The sequence below is a fragment of the Antechinus flavipes genome, chromosome 1, assembly GCF_016432865.1.
Source record: "Antechinus flavipes isolate AdamAnt ecotype Samford, QLD, Australia chromosome 1, AdamAnt_v2, whole genome shotgun sequence".
In the NCBI taxonomy this organism is placed as follows: Eukaryota; Metazoa; Chordata; class Mammalia; order Dasyuromorphia; family Dasyuridae; genus Antechinus; species Antechinus flavipes.
The window spans coordinates 518,756,602-518,780,301 of NC_067398.1; the positions used below are offsets into that span (position 1 = coordinate 518,756,602).

Genomic DNA, 23,700 nt, shown 5'->3' on the forward strand with positions numbered 1-23,700 from the left:
AGATGAGAATGTCTTCAGAAAATTATGAGTGGCAGATGTATATCAATACATCTTGTCCATGTTATATATTCACTATGATAGCCAGCAGATGGACAATATAACTAATAGGTTAGATTTCATAAAACTACAAATAGCTACCTGAAGGGCTGAATATTTGAGGAGATAAGTTAATGATTCAGTGATTTGGACAAAGATCCCAAAAAACTGATTCAGTCACTGCTTTTAATATTCATCAGTTCTATTTTTCATTATCACAAGCAATCTCAGATTAAAAGAGAAAAAATGCATATGAATGGACATGAATCAATAACCAAAAAATTAATTAAAATATGTATATAGGTATACATAGTCCAAATTATCTGACTTCAGCAAACATAATAATAAAAATATCAGAAGCAATGGGACTTAGAGGTTTTGTATTCTAGTTTTCTCTAGGGAAAAAAAGTCCACATTGTAACACAAGGTAAAAGTGAATAATCAACCTTCATGAAGCTCTTTAGTGAGGGAAAATCCAATACTCTTCAATAGAACTTATTTAGTTTTTGAATAACTCTGATTATTAAGAAGTTGCTCATTGCATCAAGCCTTTATTTGCTTCTTTACAAACTCTATCCTGCGTTCTTCATCATGCCATATAGGATCTACGAGAAGAGTAAGCCATTTCCAATTCTTCAAAGACTGAAAGATAGCTATCATGCCCCTCTTGAGTCCTTTCATTCATATGCTAAATGTCTTTACTTTGTTCAGTTGGTCATATTTGGATATCTATTTGATGACCTTCACTGTTTTGGCTGCCTAATTTGTCATGTTCTTCATTTTTTTCAATGTCAATATTAAGCTATGTTGACTAAAACTATATATTATACTACTCTGATCTGATTTACAATAAAGGTTATTTCTTCTCTGCCTATTAGAATGGCTTTAATTTCTTTTGTGAATTCATTGTATTACCATCTCTAGAATCATATCAAATAGCATCAGAGGAAAGTAGCACCCTTGTTCTGGTATTTATTGGAACAGCTCCTAATATTTCCCCATTGCATCTAAAGCTAGTTTTTGGTTTAGATAGATTTTATGATATTTTTTAAAAAGCTTTAGTTATATCAATTAGGTTTTTTTAAATTATTTTCCAAACAATTTCTAAGCACACAATCATATTTTCAGCAAATTGAAATAGTTTTGCTTTCTTTTTTCTGTATCTTATGGCTTTAATTTTTTCCACATCTTCTTGTTATCGATAACATGTCAAAATGATAGGAGAGAAAGGGAACTACTTTGATTTATTTTTGTATTTATTCCAAGCAAATTTAATTTAATAACACAAGCAGTATTCTTTAAGTGCTTACCCTGTGAAGTACTCAGCTAAGCACTGGGAATGCAAATATAAAGAGGGAAACTATTCTCTATTTCTATAGAACATTCTTTTTACTGGAGGATGTTAGCAATACAGATCTTGCCCTTAATTTAGGTCCCCTCAGTCAGAAGAAAGGTGAAGAATCCTTGAGCTTACTCATATACTTTGTTAAGTCTTTATTGAGTTGTGTCAAATTTATTAAAGAACAGACATTACTTGAGCATTGTACTCTTTCCCTCAAAGTACTTCCCATTAACAGCAAATCCTTCCTCAAAGAGAAAATATTCCATAGTGAGAGAGGCATTGGACTTGGAGACAGGCAGTTTCAGGTTTAAATCCTATTTTCAGACATGTACTTTATGTGTAACACTAGAAAAGTACAATTTGTTTTGCCCCAGTTTCCTCATCTATAAAAGAAGATGGTTAAATGTAATTGTTTTTAAAGTCCTTTTCAGTTCTGGAGCTATAATTCTATAATGACCTCCTCTACCCTACCCATAACCCTGCCTCTTTATAACTTTCATCCATTGCTCCTGATGATAATGTATTCAATCAAATCATAGTATTATTCCATCTGACACCTTTTTAAATACTTGAGATATTTACTATACATCCTCTGATTTTTTCTTTGGGCTAAGCATTCTCAATTTTTCAATAAATTATATTTTTATGATTTGGAGTGGGTTTTTTTTTTGTTATTTGTTTGTTTTTTTATCATCTTTGTTAAGGTGCAGTGGATATAATTCCAGGACTGTAATTAGGAAGACTCATCTTCTTGATTTCAAATTTGACCTTAGATACTTAAATATTATTATATTGCCATATATAATATATTGTTGTATGATTCTGGACTTGTCCTAACTCAACACTAACTCAGTTCCTCAAATGAACTCAAGAGGGAAGAGGAAAACCATTCTAGTATTTTTGCCAAACTTCAAGAGGAGTCACAAACAGTTATACATGATAGAGATGACTAAATGTTATCGTACTAGATGTGTTCTTCACAAAGGTATCTAGCTTGCTGAATTTATTCCTACAATTAATCATTAAACAATAATTAAGCACTTACTAAGTACAAAATACTTGTGCTATAAGCAAGAGATGCAAAAGAGGCAAAAAAAAATATCTGCCCACAAGGAACTCATAATCTAATATGGGAGACCATGTGCAAACAAAAAATAAGTACTCACAAGATACATAGGAAAAAACTAGGACAGGGAAAGACTGAAATTAAGAGTAGTCAAGGAAAACTTCCTGTAGAAAAATGGAATTTTAATTGAGACTCAAAAGAAGACAAGAATATTTGGTCCCTAGCAGAGGAGTAAGAGAATTCCAGATATGAATTGGAGAAAATAACCAAAGGTGAGAGATGGAGTATCTTGTTCAGGTGACCAGTGTCACCTTATCAAATTGATCAAATTATGCATTAGGGAATAGAGTAAGGAAAAAGAAGGAAAAGTAGGAGAAGAGTAAGTTATGAAGGTTTTGAAATGCCAAACAGAGCAGGTTTGTTTGTTTATTTGCTACTAAAGTCAATATAATTTCACTGGAGTTTGTTGAATTGTTGAAGTCAGAATAACTTTTTATACATCATTATACATCACACATCATTAAGATCTCTTTCAGCTCTCTATGAGCCTATCTAAAATCCAGTCATACTATATCATCCAGTTACCTTACATTTATGTATAGAACCCATACCAAATCTGCCTCCATGGTCTAGCAATCAAATCTTCAGTTGCATTTAGATAAGATAGACTACAGTTAAATACAATATTTATGAAAATACCAATCATCATAAGTTTGTATGACCAATAGGTTAAATAAATGACAAAGTGAGGGGCTGCATATAAAAAAGTAGATTATTCATTAATTAGGCTTAATAATATATTTTATCATACTAATAGCTAGGATTTATATGTTAATATTTTTGAAGCATTTAAAAAATATTATCTCATTTTATGGATAATGGAAGCATTAACCATGGGACATAGGATATATTATTGTAACCATTTTATAGATTAAGAAACTGAGGCACAGAGATTTTTAAAGTGATTAGTGCAGGATTACACAGCTAATATTTGTAGGTAGATTAGAACTCTGGTCTTCCTGTGTCCTTTGTTTAGTATTCTATATACAGAACTACCTAATTCATTTTCAGTATACTAAGTAAAGAATTATGAAGTATTTTCCTCTTGGCAACTCCCTGAAATAGATTATTAAAAGCCTTGGAAAAAGAAATATAATCCCAATTTTTTAAAAAGGAAGGTAGGTATATATTTCAATATTTAGATAGTTTGAATACTATTTTGTAGTTGAAGAAATTGTCACTTGTTGAAATTTACAGTTATTTAGCAATTATCAGAGTTGAGATCTAAATCCTGATTCTGTTTCAGAGCCCAACATTTTTTTCAATAGAAAACATTAAAACAGATGGTGAGCCTAAGGCCTCAAAGCTGGTCCTTCAACTGCCAATTTGCCCTTCTAAGTCAGAAGAGCTTATATAGTGTGCTTAGATTATCCTAGAGAAAAATCAGAAATATGCCTCAATTTAATATAAACACTAACAACATATACACAGGCAAGAAGGTGTGAAATTATGTCCACACTTTCCATTTTAAGGTGATTAGATTTTTTTTTTATTTTTGTGACAATCATATTGTTATTGAATTTAAAATTATAAATGTTTAGGATTATATTAATGTCTGTCTAGTCAAAGTACGGGGTTAGTTTTAAGTTTTAGTCTCACTTGTGTTTGAAATTCTTTTAATAATATACTGCTTTGTGTGAAAATACATTTTCTTCCTTTGTTCACCTTTTAAATGGCAAACATCCCTATGAAGATCAATTTTTTGTCCTAAAGCATTAAAATGTAAATTTTAGTCATATACTTTTCTCTTAATAGGAGATATAGAAAGGTGTCAATAAAAGGGAGGCAGAGACAGACAGATGGATAGAAACAGAGACAGTCAGGAGAGAGAAGGACAGAGGAAAAAGAGAAAGTATACTTGTGAAGGAAAGGTATAGTACTGAAAGAAGAGAGTTGTTGGAAAGTGGCAGGAGCTACTTAAGACAAATATTATAAGCTTCATAACTTTGCCTCAGGTCAGCCCTGCAACCAGTGACTGAAACTGATTATTAAGGTACAGCTCTAGCTCTAGCTCTAGCTCTCCTACACTTGGGAAAATTTTGTGGTTTAAGCTAAAATTCAGCCACCACCATCTGTAGGATGTGAAAGGGCAGAACAGAGCTGCACCTTTACTGGGTTGCTTTTACTGATGTCTACAAGGTAGAGCAGATGCTGTCATTCCTCTTTGACAAGGTTATTCAACATTACTATCAGTAAGTTGATGTTTGGAATGACAGAGAATGAGTGAAATTGAAAATTACATTTGAATTCATGTTCCCCACATTCACATTGCTACATAGATGTATATGTATTTGGGTTAGGGGAAGATGAAAATATAGCACGAACAATCCCAGGTTACATGAATTTAGTGTTTATTAAAGTTGCGAGTGTAACCTGACACTTTGCACATGCTTAGATCACCCAAAACAGAAGCATCATACTTCTTGGAGAAGACATTTGGATTCCCCTACCTTGTGGGTGGGAGTAGCTTCTTTTCATTAAATATATAATAAAAAGAGGTTTCTTTTTAAAACTGACATCAGTATACTCTCATTCTCTTTTCTCTGATGATATCCCCAGCTAGGGAAAGTCTTCAATATAGACATTATGAACTGAGATGATTATGGGAAGGGGAGGAAGAGCTGCCTTATCTTCATGTTTCCTTTTAGACCTTGTGGCCCTGAGAAATGGCCACAGGGTTTTAATTCAGTCTGTTTCATTTGTCCTTTTTACTTCTAGGCAGAAGTGGTGGAATGCCCACTGAATTCTAAATCAAATTGTGGCAAAATTGGAGGTAAGTTAAATTAGCAGCTGTAGTCATCTAGCTCAGTAGAGCTCTTAGAAGTTAAAGTGCCTGAAATTTGAGCCAAGGGAAGTTTTAGACTTGGAATTTGGTGGACTGTGACATATAAGAACCGTGACTCAAATCTCCTTGCTTTTATCAAAGGATGGCATAAGATAGGGGAAATGCCCTTCCTTTTTTCCACAGTTGTTGAGATATTTGTATTTTTGCTCTTGTATTTTGAACTAAATATTCTTTGGTAGAAGGAATCTGGCTGTGAAATAGTTTAAAAAATGGAAAAGTAGTGCAGGAGAGATTTAAAAGCATGTAAACACTGTCAATGGAGTATGGATCCAATGATAAAAGTAAACATCCCCCAAACCATCTTGAGGTTACTGGGGAATACTTGGTAGAGGTTGAAATATAATGTATCTAACTCTTAAGCATTGATGCGGAAAGGATGAGCTCTTTTTTGTGTGTGAACTATTAAAACCCTTTTAAATTACTAAATTTTTAAAGACATTATAATATCTCCGGCACAAATTGTTTTCCTTAAAGGTGAAGGGGAGCAAAATTAACTATAAAGAAAAAAAACTTTCTTCCAATTAGTCATCCCCAAATGAAAGAGACTGGATTGTAAGGCAAGAGGTTTTTTTTTTTTTTTTTTTTTTTTTTTTTAATGGAGGCTTAGTTGAACAGTTTAAGGGACAAAGTAGAGTGGGACATGAAATTGAATTCAAATGTAAGGCAAACAGTTAGCTAACATGCATATTGTGCTAATACAACCTTAGAATAAAAGACTAGTGGGATGAGATAATGCAAGGAATACTAGATATGGATTCAAATGAACTGATAGTGGGACTATTAGTCTCACTACATATGTAACTTTAACCTGTAGCAAATGCTTTAAATTTTCCAGGTCTTAGTTTCATCATCATTAAAAGGGAATTGTCTGACTCTAAAGGATAGCTAAAATCAACTATATATCTTTCATACAATGTATTTTTAATGTGCCAAATAAAACAAGATTTTATTAAAATAGGGTTAAACTGTGTTAATTGTAGTGTTCTAGCATGCATGTAATGATTTTTGTTTATCTATGCAAATTTTTGGAATAAGAAACTATGGGAGTTGGCAAAAGGCTAATAGGTTTCTAGTCTTAGCATTGCTCTCCACAAGTAAATATCTTCTTTGCTTGCAGATCTTCTATAATAGAGAACATGTAGCTTCCCAGATATACCCATATAATTAATTTTAATACTCATTAACAGGAAAGCTTTAAAAAAAAAAAAACAAACTTAAAATATGCTCTTTTCGTAACCATCTCTCATATTTGTTTGTTAGGCTTAATTAGTATAAATTGAATCCTACAATCATTTGACAATTCTTGAAGTTGTTTGAAGGTATAAGACTACATAGCAACTTATATATTACATACCTTAATAAATGCTGACCTGGATTTATTAAATCACTGAGTTTCTCTCTTTTTGAGGTTAAACAAGGCTATTTCCTTCAAACTTTCCAGTCTTTTAATCATCCTTCCCCTTGTATAACTTGTTGAGATAGTTTGTAAAATGTGCTCTATCATGGACAATAAACAGTATTCTCATCTCTTTCTTTATGGACACTGTGTTGTCATTAATACATCCCAAAATAAGGTTAGCATTTTTACTTCTATGACATGCTGCTCAATCCTATATGGGAATATTTAGAGTCCACTAAAACTTCTACATATTTAACACACAAACTATCTCGTTTTTCATTTCATACTGGAAATCAAATTATAACACTTTTATATTTGTTACTATTGAATATAATCATAGTCACTAAAATAATTCGATTAGGTAAGTTCGGGCAACTTCTACAATAAAGAATAAGAGGGAGACAACTAGGTGGTGCAGTGGATATTGCATCAGCCCTTAAGTCAAGAAGACCTGAGTTCAAATCTGACCCCAGACACTTAACACTTCCTAGTTGTGTGACCCTGAGCATATCACTTAATCCCAATTACTTCACAAAAAAAATAATAATAATAATAATACTTATTGTATTAAGTATGGACTTAAATACCATATTCCAGAAGGCAAAGGAGCTGGGGTTATGACTAAGAATTAACTATCCAGTGAAATTCAGCATCATCTTTCAGGGCAGGTGATGGAATTTCAATGAAGAGGCTTTTAATCATTTCTATTGAAAAAGCAGAACTAAACAGAAAATTTAATCTATAAACACTAGATTCAAGAGAAGATAGAAGGGTAAACAGAAGAAAATATTATTATTTAAAGTTAAATTGTTTACATCCCTAGATAGGAAAATAATATCCATAATTCTTGTAAACTCTGTTATGCAAAGGAAAGTATCACATGAACAAAAGATGTGGTTGTGAAAGGACTGTGATAGAAGATATCAAAGAAAAAAACCTTAAACAATGGAAAAAGATCCATAATGGGGAAAGTGGAAATGGGAAGTATAAGGGAACAAATTAGATTACATGAAAAGGCCCAAAAGACCTATTATAATTAATCTTTCAGTTGGGTGTAGAAATATATCTAACCCTATAAAGAAGTAGAAAGAGAAAGAGAAAAGAAAAGTGAGGGGCAGGATATAAAGGAGGGTAGAAATACTAGAGAGGGGGGAAGCTAAGAAAAGGGTGGAATGAGTAATAAAAGATAAGGTAGTGGGTAGGATGGGGTAAAAAACACTACTAAGAGAAGGGATGAGATTTGATAGGAGATAAAGTAGTAGGCTGGGTGGGTAAAAAAAAAAAAAAAAAAGGACAAAGTGGGAAAAGAATAAAAGCATATACAAAGGAGAAAACAGGATGAAAGGAAATATAGAGCTGGTAATCATAACTGTGAATGGGAATGTTCATCCATGGATGGGAGAGTTCCATAAAATAGAAGCAGAGTGCAAAGTGGATTAAAAATACAAAATCCTATAATGTGTTGTTTACAGGAAACATATTTGACACAGAGAGACACATACAGAGTAAAAGTAAAAAGCTAAAACAAAATTTATTATGCTTCAGCTGAAGCAAAAAAAGTTTGGATTGCAATTGTGATCTCAGATAAAGCAAAAGAAAAAATAGATTTTATTAAAAGAGATAAGGAAGGAAACTACATCTTGAAAAGGGTAGCATACACAATGAAGTAGTAACGATACCAAATGTATATGCACAAAGTGGTAGAGCAACCAAATACCTAGAGAACATTTTAAGCAACTTACAGAAAGAAAGAGGTAGCAAAACTATATCAGTGGGACACCTCAAACTTCCCCTTTACAATAAGACAATTTTAAACAAAAACAAATAAGAAAAGGGGAGATTAATAGGATCCTAGAAAACATAGATATGATAGACCTCTGGAGAAAGTTGAATGGGGACAGAAAGGAATGCATCTTTTTCTTTATATAAAATAAATACATCTTTAATTTTATTAGAAAAAGGAAAGAAAGAAACAAAAATTAAAAGGATGAACTTGTCACCATTGAAAAATAAATTAAATAAGTAATTATTAGCAATTTTGTCCAAATGTGTGGCAATAGATCTGACAAATAGCTGAAATGGATGAATATTTAGAAAAAAAAATTAGATTGGCAGATTAGCAGAAGAGAAAATTAAACTACTGAAACAGTTATATTTTAGAAAAACATATTGAACAAGCCATTAATGAACTCCCTAGGAAAATATCTCCAGGACCACATGGATTCACAAATGAATTCTACCAAACATTTAAAGAACAATTAATCCAACATTGTGTAAACTATTTGGAAAAATAGGTAAAGAAAGTGTCCTGCTAAATTCCTTCTATGGCATAAATATGATATTGATACCTAATACGGGAAGAGCCAAAACAGAAAAAGAAATTTATATACTATTCTCCCTAATGAATATTCATGCAAAAATTTTAAATAAAATATTAGCAAAATGCTAACAGCAATTTATCAGCAGAATAATGCACTATGAACAAGTGAGATTTATACCAGAAATGAAGAACTGCTTCAATATCAATTGGAAAATCATCCCCATAAATGTCCCTATAAATAACAAAACAACCAGAAATCATATGATAATCTCAATAGATGCAGAAAAAAGCTTTTGACAAAATATAGCACTCATCCCTGTTAAAAACAGTAGAGACCCCAGTGATAACGGGATTTTCCCTAAATTGCCTAAATTGGTCTATTTGTTCAGTGTCATACCAACCAAACTGCCAAAAAATTATTTTATCCTACCAGAAAAAAATAATAATATAATTTCAATGGAAGAAAATAAAGTAAAAAAAAATCAAAAGAATTAAAAAAATACAAAGGATGGTGGCTTAGCAGTACCAAATATAAAATTATATTATAAAGCAACATTTTTCAAAACCATTTGGTACTGGCAATGAAATGGAGTGTTAGATCAATGGAATAAATTAAGTATGATACTTAATATGATAATCAAAGCCTATAATAATCTAGTTTTTGATAAAGCCCTAAACTTTAGCTTCAGGAGAAGAATTCAGTTTGATAAAAATTACTGGGAAACCTGGAAAATAATAAGTCAAAAACTTGGCATAGATCTATATCTCATACCACATATCAAAATAAAGTCAAAATGAATGCAAGATTTGATTGTAAATACTCTAAATAAATTAGGATGGCAAGGGATAATTTACCTTTCAGATCTTTGGAGAAGGGAAGAATTTATGAACAAAGAACAACTGGAGAACATTATAGAATGCAAAATGGACAACTTTGATTACATTAAATGGAAACATTTTTGCACAATCAAAAGCAACAGAAGCAAGATTAAAAAGGATATATAAAGCTGAGAAAAAAAAATTTATAGGCAGTGTTTCTGATAAAGTTCTCATTTTAAAAAGATAGAAAGAACTGTGTCAAATTTAGAAGAATACAAGTCATTCTCCAATTAATAAATGATTAAAAGTTATGAATGGACAATTTTCAGATGATGAAATTAAAGCCATCTATAGTCATCTGAAAAAAAATGTTTTAAATCACTATTGATTAGAGAAATGCAAAATAGAACAACTCTGAGTACTACCTCACCTCTCAGACTAAATAAGATGAAAGGAAAAGATAATGAAATATGTTGGAGGGGATGTGGGAAAACTGGGACATTAATGTGTAATGTCTGGACCTGCTTACTAAGGATTTCTGTACTAGCCCAAATCCTGAAAATAGGAGTGAAGAAGTGAAAGTTACATGGATGGTCAAACATAGAGTGAATTTATTTCAAATTCTCTCAGCTTTACTCTAATACACTTGCATTACTATGGCATACTGCATATGTGCTAATTACAGGATACTATGCATATAGGGCCACATAAACAACTTACTACTGTTGTGTAGCTGTCTCCTTGCCACTTGTTAATATCTGTGCTTCAAGTACAACACAGTTTTCCAGGCCCCCTGACTTCTCAGGAAGACCAAGATGCCCCCAGGATGGATGGAGAGCCAAACAGACTCAACAGTCTCAGTCAGCAAATTCCTTGGCTAGACTGAAGGAAGACTTTTCTTATATCTCATCCAGAGTTTCCTCACTATCTGTGACCCTCTACACTAATAAATTGTTGGTGGAGTTGTGAAACGATCCAACCATTCTGGACAGCAATTTGGAACTACGTGCAAAGGTCTATACATTGCCTTCAACCCAGGAATACCAGTGCTGCCTCGATATTCTACAGAAGTCATAAAGATGAGAAAAGGACTCAGATGTGCAAAAATGTTTGTAGGAGCTCTTCTGGTGGTAACAAACATCAGAAAATGAATAGATGCCAATTAATTGGGGAATTTCTGAATAAGTTGTGCTAGATGAAAATAAGAGAATATTATTGTTCTATACAAATGATGAATAAGCTGATTTTAGAAAGCCCTGGAAAGAGTTACACAAACTGATGCTTAACAAAACAAGCAGAACCAGGAATATGTTAGTGTGTGATGATCAACTATGAACAACTTTGTTCTTCTCAGTTGTTCAGTGATCCAAAGTAATCCCAATAGACCTTGTACAGAAAATGCCATCTGCATTCAGAAAAATCACTCTCGATAGTAAATATAAATCAATTCATGCTGTGTTCACATCTTTTTTTCTGATTTTTTTCCTCTCATTTTTTTTTTCACTTTTGCTCTGGTTTTTCTCTCCCAACTTAATTCATAAATGATATGTATTAAGAATATACAAATAAATAAATTCTGATATAGAGAAAAAAAACCTAATCACTTGAGTATTTTAAAATCTTTTTTAAATCCCAATTCTATTTTCAATACACTAGAGTACATTACTTTTTTATTAATTGTTAGAGTTCAAATGTTGGAGTTTGTTCTCAGAGGACAGCCGGTTTAGAGGCTTAGAGCCCTTCGGATGTCTCCAAAGCCAAAGGTTCTGTCCTTCAGCCTCTGCCTCTGCCTTCTTCTGCCTCCAACAGAGATGGAAGATCTCTCTTATCTCCTTCTGGGGAGCCCAGCCACACTTGCCACGGAGAGAGGGCTTCTGGCGTAGCTCCACTGAAGTCCGTCAAAAGTGTTCTCTGCAGTAGAGTCGTTTCTCTCAAGTCTAGCGCGATCAGCCAGCCAAGAGGAAAAATGTATTCTGCCATAGATCCTTCATCGCTGGCTTTTTATCTGCCTCTTCTGAGAGAATGGGATTATGGGTTTTCTCCCATAGTGCTCTCTGGCCCAATGACTTTAAGGGAGGTATGAACTCTCTTGAAGTTAGAAAGTGTACTTTGTGAAGCTAGCATACTTGTGGAGTCCAATGAGTAAAGGTGGGAACACAAGCCTTGTCTTGATTAGTTCTACTTAGTACCTTGTTTCAGGTTCTGGCCAAAACAACTTCTTGTAAGATTAGATCAACTCTAATTACTTAGCAGTTAGTAAGGATTCCAACATCTCCCCCTTTCTTTTGTTTTAAAACATAGGGGGTTTCTGAGGGGGTACACATAAATCCATCAATATGGGCCAGAACTTTGTAACAGATATACATGGTATACATAAATCCATCAATATGGGAGGCATTATACATAATTTACATGAGCACATAGTAATATAACACAGGCTAGTAGTAATGTAACAAATAACAAGAATCAATCTGAAAATTTACACATGTCCATAAGTCCTAGAAACAGTCCAATAGGATTCCATTGTCCATTAGTTCATGTGCCAGGAATCTAATAATTCTTATGAGCACAATCAGCAACAGAACCACCCGATATTTCTTGGGTCTTCTCCTTTGTTTCAAGGGTCTGCTCCATCTTTCTGCGATGGACAAGGCGAATGCGGCTCGTAGGCACCCATCTGATTCCTTCTCCACCTGTAGAGATGCAAGCAAATCCTCTCCCCCAAGCAGTTAGCCTATCTGGTCCCTTCCATTCACCACTTTCTGGGTCTCTCCACATCACCTGGCGATTATCTAAGGATAGTGGAGCTGCTCGCACTGGACACTGCTCTTCTGGTGGGTTATAAAACCTGTCTGCTGGAGCCAGTGCATCTTTATCAAAGATTAAAAAATTAATGGTATAGAGAACTAAATTTAGAAGTTCTCTAGGGTTACCCGTGGCTCCTCCTTTCTTTTGTTTTTGGAGGAGTGTCTTAATGTCTCTGTTTCTTCTTTCTACTATTGCTTGACCTTGAGGATTGAAGGGTATGCCAGTAGTGTGTAGAATCTTATATTGTGCACAAAAGTGTTCAAAATGTTTGGAGGTATATGCCGGTCCATTATCTGTTTTTATTTCTTGTGGCACACCCATAATTGCGAATGCTTGAATGAGGAATTCAGTGACCACTCGGGCTGTCTCTTTTGCTGCTGGTATGGCAAAAGTGAATCCTGAAAAGGTGTCTACCACAACGTGGATAAAAGACAGACGACCAAAAGATTTATAATGAGTCACATCCATTTGCCAGATTTCATTGGGTCTCAAACCACGAGGATTCTTCCCTGGAGGCAGTGTAGGAGCTTGGAAGGGAAGGCAAGCTGTACAGCTTTTCACTATGCTCCTAGCTTCTTCTTTTGTAATCCCAAACTGTAAACGCAAAGCTCGAGCAGCCTGATGGTATTTAGAATGGGATTCCTGGGCCTCCTGAAATAAAGGCGTACTGGCCAACATAGTTAAAAGGCTATCTGCCTTTGAATTTCCATCAAAAATAGGACCTGGAAGTCCACTATGTGAATGGACATGCAGGATATAAATCTTTCCTGGATGCTTTCTCACTTGCTCTTGAAGTTCCTTAAAGAGCTGATATATATTAGAAGCTGCAAATTTTATTTGGGCTGTAGCAATTCTTTGTACCACACCTACTGAATAGGCTGAATCAGATATTATATTTATGTCGCCTGGGTAATAAGTGAGAGCTAGCATGATCGCATATAATTCGTTCTGCTGAGTGGACTGAAAAGGAGTTCTGACTACTCTTTTTACAGTTAGATCATGAGAGTATACAGCACAAATATTTTGTTTGGCTGCATCTGTAAAAATGGTTGGTCCTTCAAGAGGAACCTTAGAAACCTTCTCCTCAAAAATCCATTGCCAATTATGCAGTAGTCTGGTTATCTTTAATGGAGATCCATGTGCAAAATTTGGAGCCATGGCCAATAAAATCTGCCACTCTGGGATGGTTTCACAGCATACATTAATTTGTGCATTTGTATAGAAGGTATATATCTTGTCAGGTCTTGTCCCAGATAATTGTACTGCTCGCTTAATGGCCTTTAATAGAATTCTAGCCACAAGCACTGGGTAAGGCGTAAGGCTTTGTTCTGGTTGTGCTGGGAGGTTCACCCACTCTATCACACTGTCTCCTTGATGAAGGACTGCTGTGGGTGCTTCTTTTGTAGCAAAAACTGATATTTCCAAGGGTTTTTGAGTTACTCTCTCAACTACATTGGATAAAGCCAGTTCAACTTCTCTCAAGGTCTCTTGAGCTTCTTTTGTAAGCCGGCGTGGTGAATTTAAAGCAGTGTCTCCCCTTAAAATGTCATATAGGGGTTGCAATTGATTGGTAGTTAAACCTAATACTGGACGCATCCATTGGATATCTCCTATTAATTTTTGGAAATCATTTAAGGTGTTCAACCTCTCTGTTCTTAAAGACAGTTTTTGTAGTGTAAGTGCCTTAGGATATATTTCATATCCTAAATATTGAAAAGGAGCATGCTTTTGAATTTTTTCTGTAGCGATATGAAGTTTGTAGTATCTTAGTGTTTCTATGGTTTTTTGTAGACATGCTTCTAGAATTTGTTCCTCAGGTGCACAACCCAATATATCATCCATATAATGTAATAGCATAACTTTTGGAAATGCTTTTCTTATTGGAGCAAGAGCAGCAGCAACATACATTTGACACATAGTGGGGCTGTTCTTCATACCCTGTGGCAAAACCGTCCATTCATATCTTTTATAAGGCTCAGCTAAATTGACACTGGGCACCGAAAAGGCAAATCTCTTCATATCCTCCTTATCCAGAGGAATGGAATAGAAACAATCCTTGATGTCTATAACCCAAAGAGGCCATTCTCTAGGAAGCTGAGTAGGAGATGGAAGTCCAGGCTGAAGAGTTCCCATAGTTTCCATCTGTTCGTTCACTTTTCTTAAATCAGTGAGCATCCTCCATTTTCCTGATTTCTTTTTTACAACGAACACTGGTGAATTCCAAGGACTTAGAGAAGGTTGTAAATGCCCTTGTTCAAGCTGCTCCTGTACTATATCTAATAAGGCCTGAATTTTATCGCTACTTAAGGGCCACTGTTCTATCCACACTGGTGTATCAGTTTTCCATTGGATAGGAATAGGTGAAAGTGTTGGCAGGCCTTCAACAGCAGCCCTGCTTAAAAAACCGAAGTACTCATTTTTAACCCCAATTGTTGTAAAACGTCTCTTCCCCACAGATTGATGGGGATTTTTTCAACTATAAAAGGAGTAAAAACTCCTGTTTTGCCTTCAAAAGTCCATCTCATAGGGGCAGCACTAACTTCAGCTGCTATTGATCCTCCTACTCCAGACATATAGGTATCTGCTTTAATCTTTGGCCAGTGACTGGGCCAACTGGCACCTCTAATAACTGTACGATCCGCACCTGTGTCTACCAATCCTTCCAATGGTAGGCCATTTATATAGATTGTGAGCATAGGTCGGTCAGCCGTTACTGCTGCTGTCCAGTATATTTCTGATTTTTGTGGTTTGGAGTCAGAACCTGGGTGAGTATCACGAGGCTGCTTATTAGGATTCTGTATGAGTAACCCTGATGCTACTACGTCTCCTGGGTGATAAGTCACACATTGACTACCTGTATTAGTGACTGGGATATTATCTACACATTCCCCAGTTTCCCACATCAGTGTGTGGATGGACACTGTTTTGTACATACAAGAAGGTGAAATGGTCAAGCCTACTGTGCCTGGAGGTAAGGGATCCATAGGCTGGAGAGGAACAGATTTCACCTCTCCAGGGGGTATCTCAGTTGTCCCAGCTGCATACAGCTCTATTCTCCCCAATTGTAATTCCCTTCTGCCATCAGGTTGCTTCCTGGCTGGTTGACTGTGTAATCCCCTTCTCCCATCATATGGCTTTCTGGTTGATTGGTCATGTCTGGGTACTGGACTTCTAGGCACTCTCTGGGTGCACCATTGGCTGCCATCATGCCCCAAGTGTTTTTTGCCTTGGGCCCTGGGGCTGGGCCCCTCATCCCGTTTCCCTGAATCTGTCTGCATTCTGAGGCCCAATGGAAGCCTCTGTTGCATTTTGGACATGGGGTTTGGGGTCTTGTTCTCCCACCTTGTCTTCCCATTCTATCTCTATACCAACATTGAGCTTTCAGATGTCCTACTTTTCCACACTGAAAGCATCTACGAGTCTCTCTGGAAGTCCCTTGCCAAGAGGGACTCTGTCTTCTCATGTTTGGATTTTGGGAAGTCTGCATCATAGCCTGGCTATAAAAGGCACCTGTGCCCACTGTGGCACAGCGTCTTATGAGTTCCTCTAAAGGAGCATCCTTGCGCAGTCCTAGTATAATTCTTCTGCAAACCTCATTAGCATTTTCCTTAGCAAGTTGCCTTATCAAGATGTCTGTTATTGCATTTTCTCCATTTGTTCTTATGATAGCTGTCTGCAAGCGTCCCACAAAGTCAGCGAAGGGTTCATTTGGCCCTTGTGTTATTTTTGTGAAGGCCCCCCCTTTGTCGTCTTTATTGTGAAGAGAAGCCCATGCTTTGATAGCATTATCAGCAATTTGCTGATATGCTGCTACAGAATAACCAATTTGTGCTGCGACATCTGCATAAGGACCTGTACCTGTTAGTAGGTCACAGGTGATTGCAGTATGAACTCCACTTTGAATATTTTGTTGGGCTTGTATCCTACAGAGCTCACTATATTCAGAAAGCCACAAGTAGTTCTGTCCAGGTTCTAGGCATATTTTTGCTATCGATTTCCAGTCATTAGGGGTCAAGATTTCAAAAGACAAATTTTGCAATAGCATCTTAACATAAGCTGATGTAGCCCCATAAAGAGTGCAAGCTTTTTTCAGGTCTTTGAGGATTTCTATATCAAAAGGTGAGTATCTTCTACTTTCTTGACCTGAAGAATTAAACTGTTGAATTACAGGAAAAATGTGGTGTTGAAATTCTAATACATTTTTCCCTTCTTCTCTGGCCTTAATTAGTCCCTTTTGCAATCTACTCAAAGGAGCAGTTGGATGCTGGGGGGGAGGTGCTGGATGCCGGGGGGGAGGTGCTGGATGCCGGGGGGGAGGTGCTGGATGCTGGGGAGGAGGTGCTGGATGCTGGGGGGAAGGTGCTAGATGCTGGGGGGGAGGTGCTGGTGCTGTCACTGCCCCCCCCACTACCCCTCCTCCCTCCATCCCGGAGGGTGGAGTTGATGAAGGAAAGTCAATTACCTGCTCTTCAGGTGGGGCTGAGGCTGCCTCAGATTCACCCCACCCTTGAGTCTCACTTAAGTCTCCCTGCCCTGTGGGGATATGGCCATTAATCTGTTCTTTGTCTTCCTCCTTTATCTCAGGCTTCCCCCTTTGGATATCCTGGTATTTTAAGGCCATCTGTATTGTATTGTATAAATAGAACACTGCAATGGAAACTGAACGAGGACCGTTTTCATTGTTATATGCAGACATCTGTTGACCAACCAATGCCCAGTTTTTTAGAGAGATTTGCTTTTCCTCTAAGAACCAAGGGGAGGTGCGTTTTAATGTAGCCAGAAGTCTAGCTGTCTGTCCCCAAGTTACAAGTAGCCCTTGATCTTCTATCAGCTTAAGCAGGCTTTCTATAGCACCACTCTTGGGTGGGTCTGGGGTTGGGGTGGGGGATGGAGAATCTTTACCTAGGATCTGTCCCATTTCAGCCAAAAAAGGTTGTACTCACTCAGTTCCTGGTCACTGGAGACTTCTTCAGTGAAAGTAGGGTCCTTGGTTCCCACGCTTGGGCGCCAAATGTTAGAGTTCAAATGTTGGAGTTTGTTCTCAGAGGACAGCCGGTTTAGAGGCTTAGAGCCCTTCGGATGTCTCCAAAGCCAAAGGTTCTGTCCTTCAGCCTCTGCCTCTGCCTTCTTCTGCCTCCAACAGAGATGGAAGATCTCTCTTATCTCCTTCTGGGGAGCCCAGCCACACTTGCCACGGAGAGAGGGCTTCTGGCGTAGCTCCACTGAAGTCCGTCAAAAGTGTTCTCTGCAGTAGAGTCGTTTCTCTCAAGTCTAGCGCGATCAGCCAGCCAAGAGGAAAAATGTATTCTGCCATAGATCCTTCATCGCTGGCTTTTTATCTGCCTCTTCTGAGAGAATGGGATTATGGGTTTTCTCCCATAGTGCTCTCTGGCCCAATGACTTTAAGGGAGGTATGAACTCTCTTGAAGTTAGAAAGTGTACTTTGTGAAGCTAGCATACTTGTGGAGTCCAATGAGTAAAGGTGGGAACACAAGCCTTGTCTTGATTAGTTCTACTTAGTACCTTGTTTCAGGTTCTGGCCAAAACAACTTCTTGTAAGATTAGATCAACTCTAATTACTTAGCAGTTAGTAAGGATTCCAACAATTAATGATAATTAATATTTCTCATTGACCTTTAAGATTTCCAAAGGACTTTCCTTCCATTGTCATATTTGAGCCTCACTTGTGAAGTTGGTACTATCACTATCCTCATTTTACAAGTGATGAACGTAAGGGAAACAACAAGATATAACCAAGGGCTGTATGTATAGTCTTGACACTACTGTTCGCAATCTTTCCTACACAACCTTTGACAAGTTACTTACCTTTAATAATCCATGGGCTCTTCATGTGTAAAATAAAGTGATTTTTTTGATTGATCTCAACTAGTCTTTCTAGTTTTGATTTTATCATCTGCAGTAATGAAAACAAGATTTGAACTAGTTTTCCTAATTGCCTTGAAACACTCTACCACATGTTTGATATCATTTCTCCTTTATTAAAGTCATTAATGAAAATGCCAACTAAAACAGATAACAACAACAACAAAAAAGAAGATGGAATTGTAAGGCACACAACTAGAGAGTACACTACTTTCCACCTGACATTAATCTATTATCATTCATTAAATTTGGTCATTTAACAATTTTAAAATTCATCTAATTGCACTACCACGTGGTTCATATTTCTTCACTTTGTCAGTAAGTATACTTTAAGGTGTATTCTTATAACAGCAGAATAATCTAAGAGTAAGCTGCTTTCATTATTCCAAGATTGTCATTCCCTGCTGACAGGCATGTTCTTAGTTTAAAAAGTGGTATATTAGGAGCCACAGTGGAATGGACTAGTGGGAAAGCATAAAGGGGATATTTATTAAATCCTCCTTAATTCAAAAACAGGGAAAAGGTTTGATTGACTTATTGTTAAATTTATCCAAGACTCTTCATGAAAATTATGGGGGATAAAGTCAATATTCTGATTCTTATTAAGGGTCCCTTTCCTATTTCTCTTCTAGTGGCTCCATCCTAGAGATGTCACTTAAAGACAGAAGTTAGAAACAGTGGGAAAAGGGTCATACCCCTCTGGAGTGCACAAAAATATATCAAATTATTTTTTAAAAATAGCCCAAAGAAGCTCAACTAGTTTCAAATTGCTTCAGGCATTCTTAACTTTCTCCCAGACAAGTGTTACAGGATTTAGCTGTAATAATCACTCTCCTTCAAAAGAAAAGTTCATAATTGCAATAAAATCTCAACACTCTTCTGGTAAGCACACACATTAAAATGGAGTATAAACTATGCAAACTCCTTCAATTATCTTTATCTTTGAACAAAATGGTTCTGTCTGTTGAGCTGATTTAAAAAAAAAAATGGCACTCAATTCACGGAATCACTGCAGAGACAAGAAGGCACAACCTGCCTCAACAATTGCATCAGGGGAAAATTGTCACAACTGCTATTAAATTTGTGGAGGGAAAATGCAGTTTTTTTTTTTAACATTTAAATTTTTATTCTATTTTGTAAAATGGCCATTGGGCTAATATCTGGACAAGAGTCTTCCATGTAATACAATATAACAAAGAGGTAAGTAAGGTATTGCATAAAGCTCCAAAAAGTTAGCCAAGATATATGTTCATGCTAATACAAATATCATTGTAGAAATACAGTTGGTAATAAGACTCTGTATTATAAACCATGCCTTCTTGGAATCATTTCACCTGATGAGAGTTCTGAAATATCTAAAGAACCTTACTATGCCACTTGCTACTTCTATTATCTTGAGAAAATAACAACTATTTTAGGTCTCCATTTTGTCATATATAAAACAAAAATTTGGAGTAGAAGATTATTTCTATTTCTATATTTATTTTTATTTGATATTAAAGAGTTCTGCCTCACAAAATTATAGAATCTTAAAATTGGAAAAAGTTTAAGAATTTATATATGAATCTCCAAATTTGAGAAAATGCATTTAAGAAGCAGTAAGAAATATGGCAGCCCCATTCCAGGTCATTTTTTAAAAGACTTTATGTTAAAGCATATATTATACAATGTTAGAGTTCAAATGTTGGAGTTTGTTCTTCTCTGGGCACAGCCGGTTTAGAGGCTTAGAGCCCTTCGGATGTCTCCAAATCCAAAGGTTCTGTCCTTCAGCCTCTGCCTCTGCCTTCTTCTGTCTCCAACAGAGATGGAAGATCTCTCTTATCTCCTTCTGGGGAGCCCAGCACCAACTTGCCGCGGAGAGAGGGCTTCTGGCGTAGCTCCACTGAAATCCCAAAAGTGTTCTCTGCAGCAGAGTCGTTTCTCTCGAGTCTAGCGCGATCAGCCAGCCAAGAGGAAAAATGTATTCTGCCATAGATCCTTCATCGCTGGCTTTTTATCTGCCTCTTCTGAGAGAATGGGATTATGGGTTTTCTCCCATAGTGCTCTCTGGCCCAATGACTTTAAGGGAGGTGTGAACTCTCTTGAAGTTAGAAAGTGTACTCTGTGAAGCTAGCATACTTGTGGAGTCCAATGAGTAAAGGTGGGAACACAAGCCTTGTCTTGATTAGTTCTACTTAGTACCTTGTTTCAGGTTCTGGCCAAAACAACTTCTTGTAAGATTAGATCAACTCTAATTACTTAGCAGTTAGTAAGGATTCCAACATCTCCCCCTTTCTTTTGTTTTAAAATATAGGGGGTTTCTGAGGGGGTACACATAAATCCATCAATATGGGCCAGAACTTTGTAACAGATATACATGGTATACATAAATCCATCAATATGGGAGGCATTATACATAATTTACATGAGCACATAGCAATATAACACAGGCTAGTAGTAATGTAACAAATAACAAGAATCAATCTGAAAATTTACACATGTCCATAAGTCCTAGAAACAGTCCAATAGGATTCCATTGTCCATTAGTTCATGTGCCAGGAATCTAATAATTCTTATGAGCACAATCAGCAACAGAACCACCCGATATTTCTTGGGTCTTCTCCTTTGTTTCAAGGGTCTGCTCCATCTTTCTGCGATGGACAAGGCGAATGCGGCTCGTAGGCACCCATCTGATTCCTTCTCCACCTGTAGAGATGCAAGCAAATCCTCTCCCCCAAGCAGTTAGCCTATCTGGTCCCTTCCATTCACCACTTTCTGGGTCTCTCCACATCACCTGGCGATTATCTAAAGATAGTGGAGCTGCTCGCACTGGACACTGCTCTTCTGGTGGGTTATAAAACCTGTCTGCTGGAGCCAGTGCATCTTTATCAAAGATTAAAAAATTAATGGTATAGAGAACTAAATTTAGAAGTTCTCTAGGGTTACCCATGGCTCCCCCTTTCTTTTGTTGGAGGAGTGTCTTAATGTCTCTGTTTAGTGTTGGCAGGCCTTCAACAGCAGCCCTGCCTAAAAAGCTGAAGTACTTAATTGCAATCCTTATCTGCTGCAAAATGTCTCTTCCCCACAGATTGATGGGGATTTTTTCAACCACAAAAGGAGTAAAAACTCCTGTTTCATTTTCAAATGTCCATTTCATAGGGGCAGCACTAACTTCTGCTGCTATTGATCCTCCTACACCAGACATATAGGTGTCTGCCTTAATCTTTGGCCAGTGACTGGGCTTTAGGTCCACTTTGGCCTTCTGGAGCATTTCTAGAATGTCTACTTTGTTCTCAGCATGGTCTTCCAATGGTATAGGAGCGAAGTAATTTCCTGAGTTCTGACCCGGAGAGAGAATTGCTTGTTCTAAACCTGCAAGTTTCTCCAATTCTTCATGGGGCATCGATCCGAGGCTGCTGGAGCGACTTCCCGATCGACTGGGATTTGAAAACCACCTGCTAAATCTGCTGGCAGAGACGGAACCTTCTCCTAGAACATCTTTTATCATCTTCCTTCACAGATGGGGGGCGTCGTCTTGTTCTTTTTCGCCCTTTGTGATCTTCTTCCAGAATCTTGTCGTCAAAGCTCGTGAGCTCGATGGTTTCGGACTGACTCGTGGGTCCGGCAGAAAAGCATTCGGGCTCCTCTTCTGTATAGGAATCATTTCTTCTGCATTCTCCAAAGACACACTTGCTGTCTCCAAATTCTCTCCTGAAACGCTTATCCTTGTAGTCTCTCTCCCGGTCCCTTGAGTCTCGGCAGTCCCTCAAGTCTTTATCCCCACTGCGGTGGTCCTTATAAGAGATGATCCTTCCACTGCCAATCCTACGGCTTCCAATCATGCGGACGCCATCGCTGTCCTTCTCCAAGGGGCTCCCTGATCTCCGGGAGCTGACCGAGGTCGTGACATGACAGCCCCCTCCAAAACTGCGTCTCTGGGGACTTAGAACAACATCTAAATCATCTTCTTTTACCCGCTCTCTGGGATCTGCTGCCTTCCGCATCAGGGGCCGCTCCAAGTCCAGCTCTTTCTTGAAGTTTTCTACCGGAGAGTTTCGCCCTGAGGTTGGGTAAAGGGATGCGTGCCACTTCTCAGGATCCCAGACGCCATCACTGTCATACTTTTCAGAAAGGCATGAAGGCCGCTGTTTAGAGTGAGGGCGCTCTTTAATGTCCAAAAGTTCCTCTTTTGTGTAACGATGTGGGGATTTTGATGCTGGTAGCTTCTTCAGGTCAAGGAAGGTTTCACCATTTTCCATCTCTCCCCCACCTCTTCTATCCATGGCTATTTGTGGGTCTTTAACTCTATGCACATTGACTTTAGGCTGCGAAGGCAGAGTGCCACTCGCCTTCATGGTGCTCACTAGCTTGTTAAAGGCAGACATATCACCATCTTTGGCCAGCGGCCAGGAGCCTGCCACAGCCCCCAGGGCCTCCTCTGAGTGCTCGGCCAGGAAGGGCGGGCCGTTCTTCCCTTGCTGGTCCACTCGCAGGCCTTTCAACCCTGCTTCTACCTCTTCCACTAAGAGTACGACCCCTGAATGTGAGCTCTCTTTCAGCTTTTCCTTGTTGGCAGAAAGACTGGAGAGAGGTGCTGGTGCTGTCACTGCCCCCCCCACTACCCTTCCTCCCTCCATCCTGGAGGGTGGAGTTGATGGAGGAGAGTCAATTACCTGCTCCTCAGGTGGGACTGAAGCTGCCTCAGATTCACCCCACCCTTGAGCCTCACTTAAGTCTCCTTGCCCTGTGGGGATATGGCCATTAATCTGTTCTTTGTCTTCCTCCTTTATCTCAGGCTTCCCCCTTTGGATATCCTGGTATTTTAAGGCCATCTGTATTGTATTGTATAAATAGAACACTGCAATGGAAACTGAACGAGGACCGTTTTCATTGTTATATGCAGACATCTGTTGACCAACCAATGCCCAGTTTTTTAGAGAGATTTGCTTTTCCTCTAAGAACCAAGGGGAGGTGCGTTTTAATGTAGCCAGAAGTCTAGCTGTCTGTCCCCAAGTTACAAGTAGCCCTTGATCTTCTATCAGCTTAAGCAGGCTTTCTATAGCACCACTCTTGGGTGGGTCTGGGGTTGGGGTGGGGGATGGAGAATCTTTACCTAGGATCTGTCCCATTTCAGCCAAAAAAG

The 23,700-nt window shown here is 37.6% G+C and overlaps 1 protein-coding gene across 1 annotated transcript; it reads right to left on the bottom strand.

The window, feature by feature from the left end:
- Nucleotides 1–19,360: 19,360 nt before the first annotated feature.
- On the bottom strand, nucleotides 19,361–23,131 carry LOC127547027 (eukaryotic translation initiation factor 4E transporter-like). The gene is given in 3 exon segments (XM_051973886.1): nucleotides 19,361–19,412; nucleotides 21,602–22,066; nucleotides 22,068–23,131. Coding segments are annotated over 3 exon segments (1,392 nt in total). The 5' UTR covers nucleotides 22,943–23,131.
- Nucleotides 23,132–23,700: the final 569 nt, after the last annotated feature.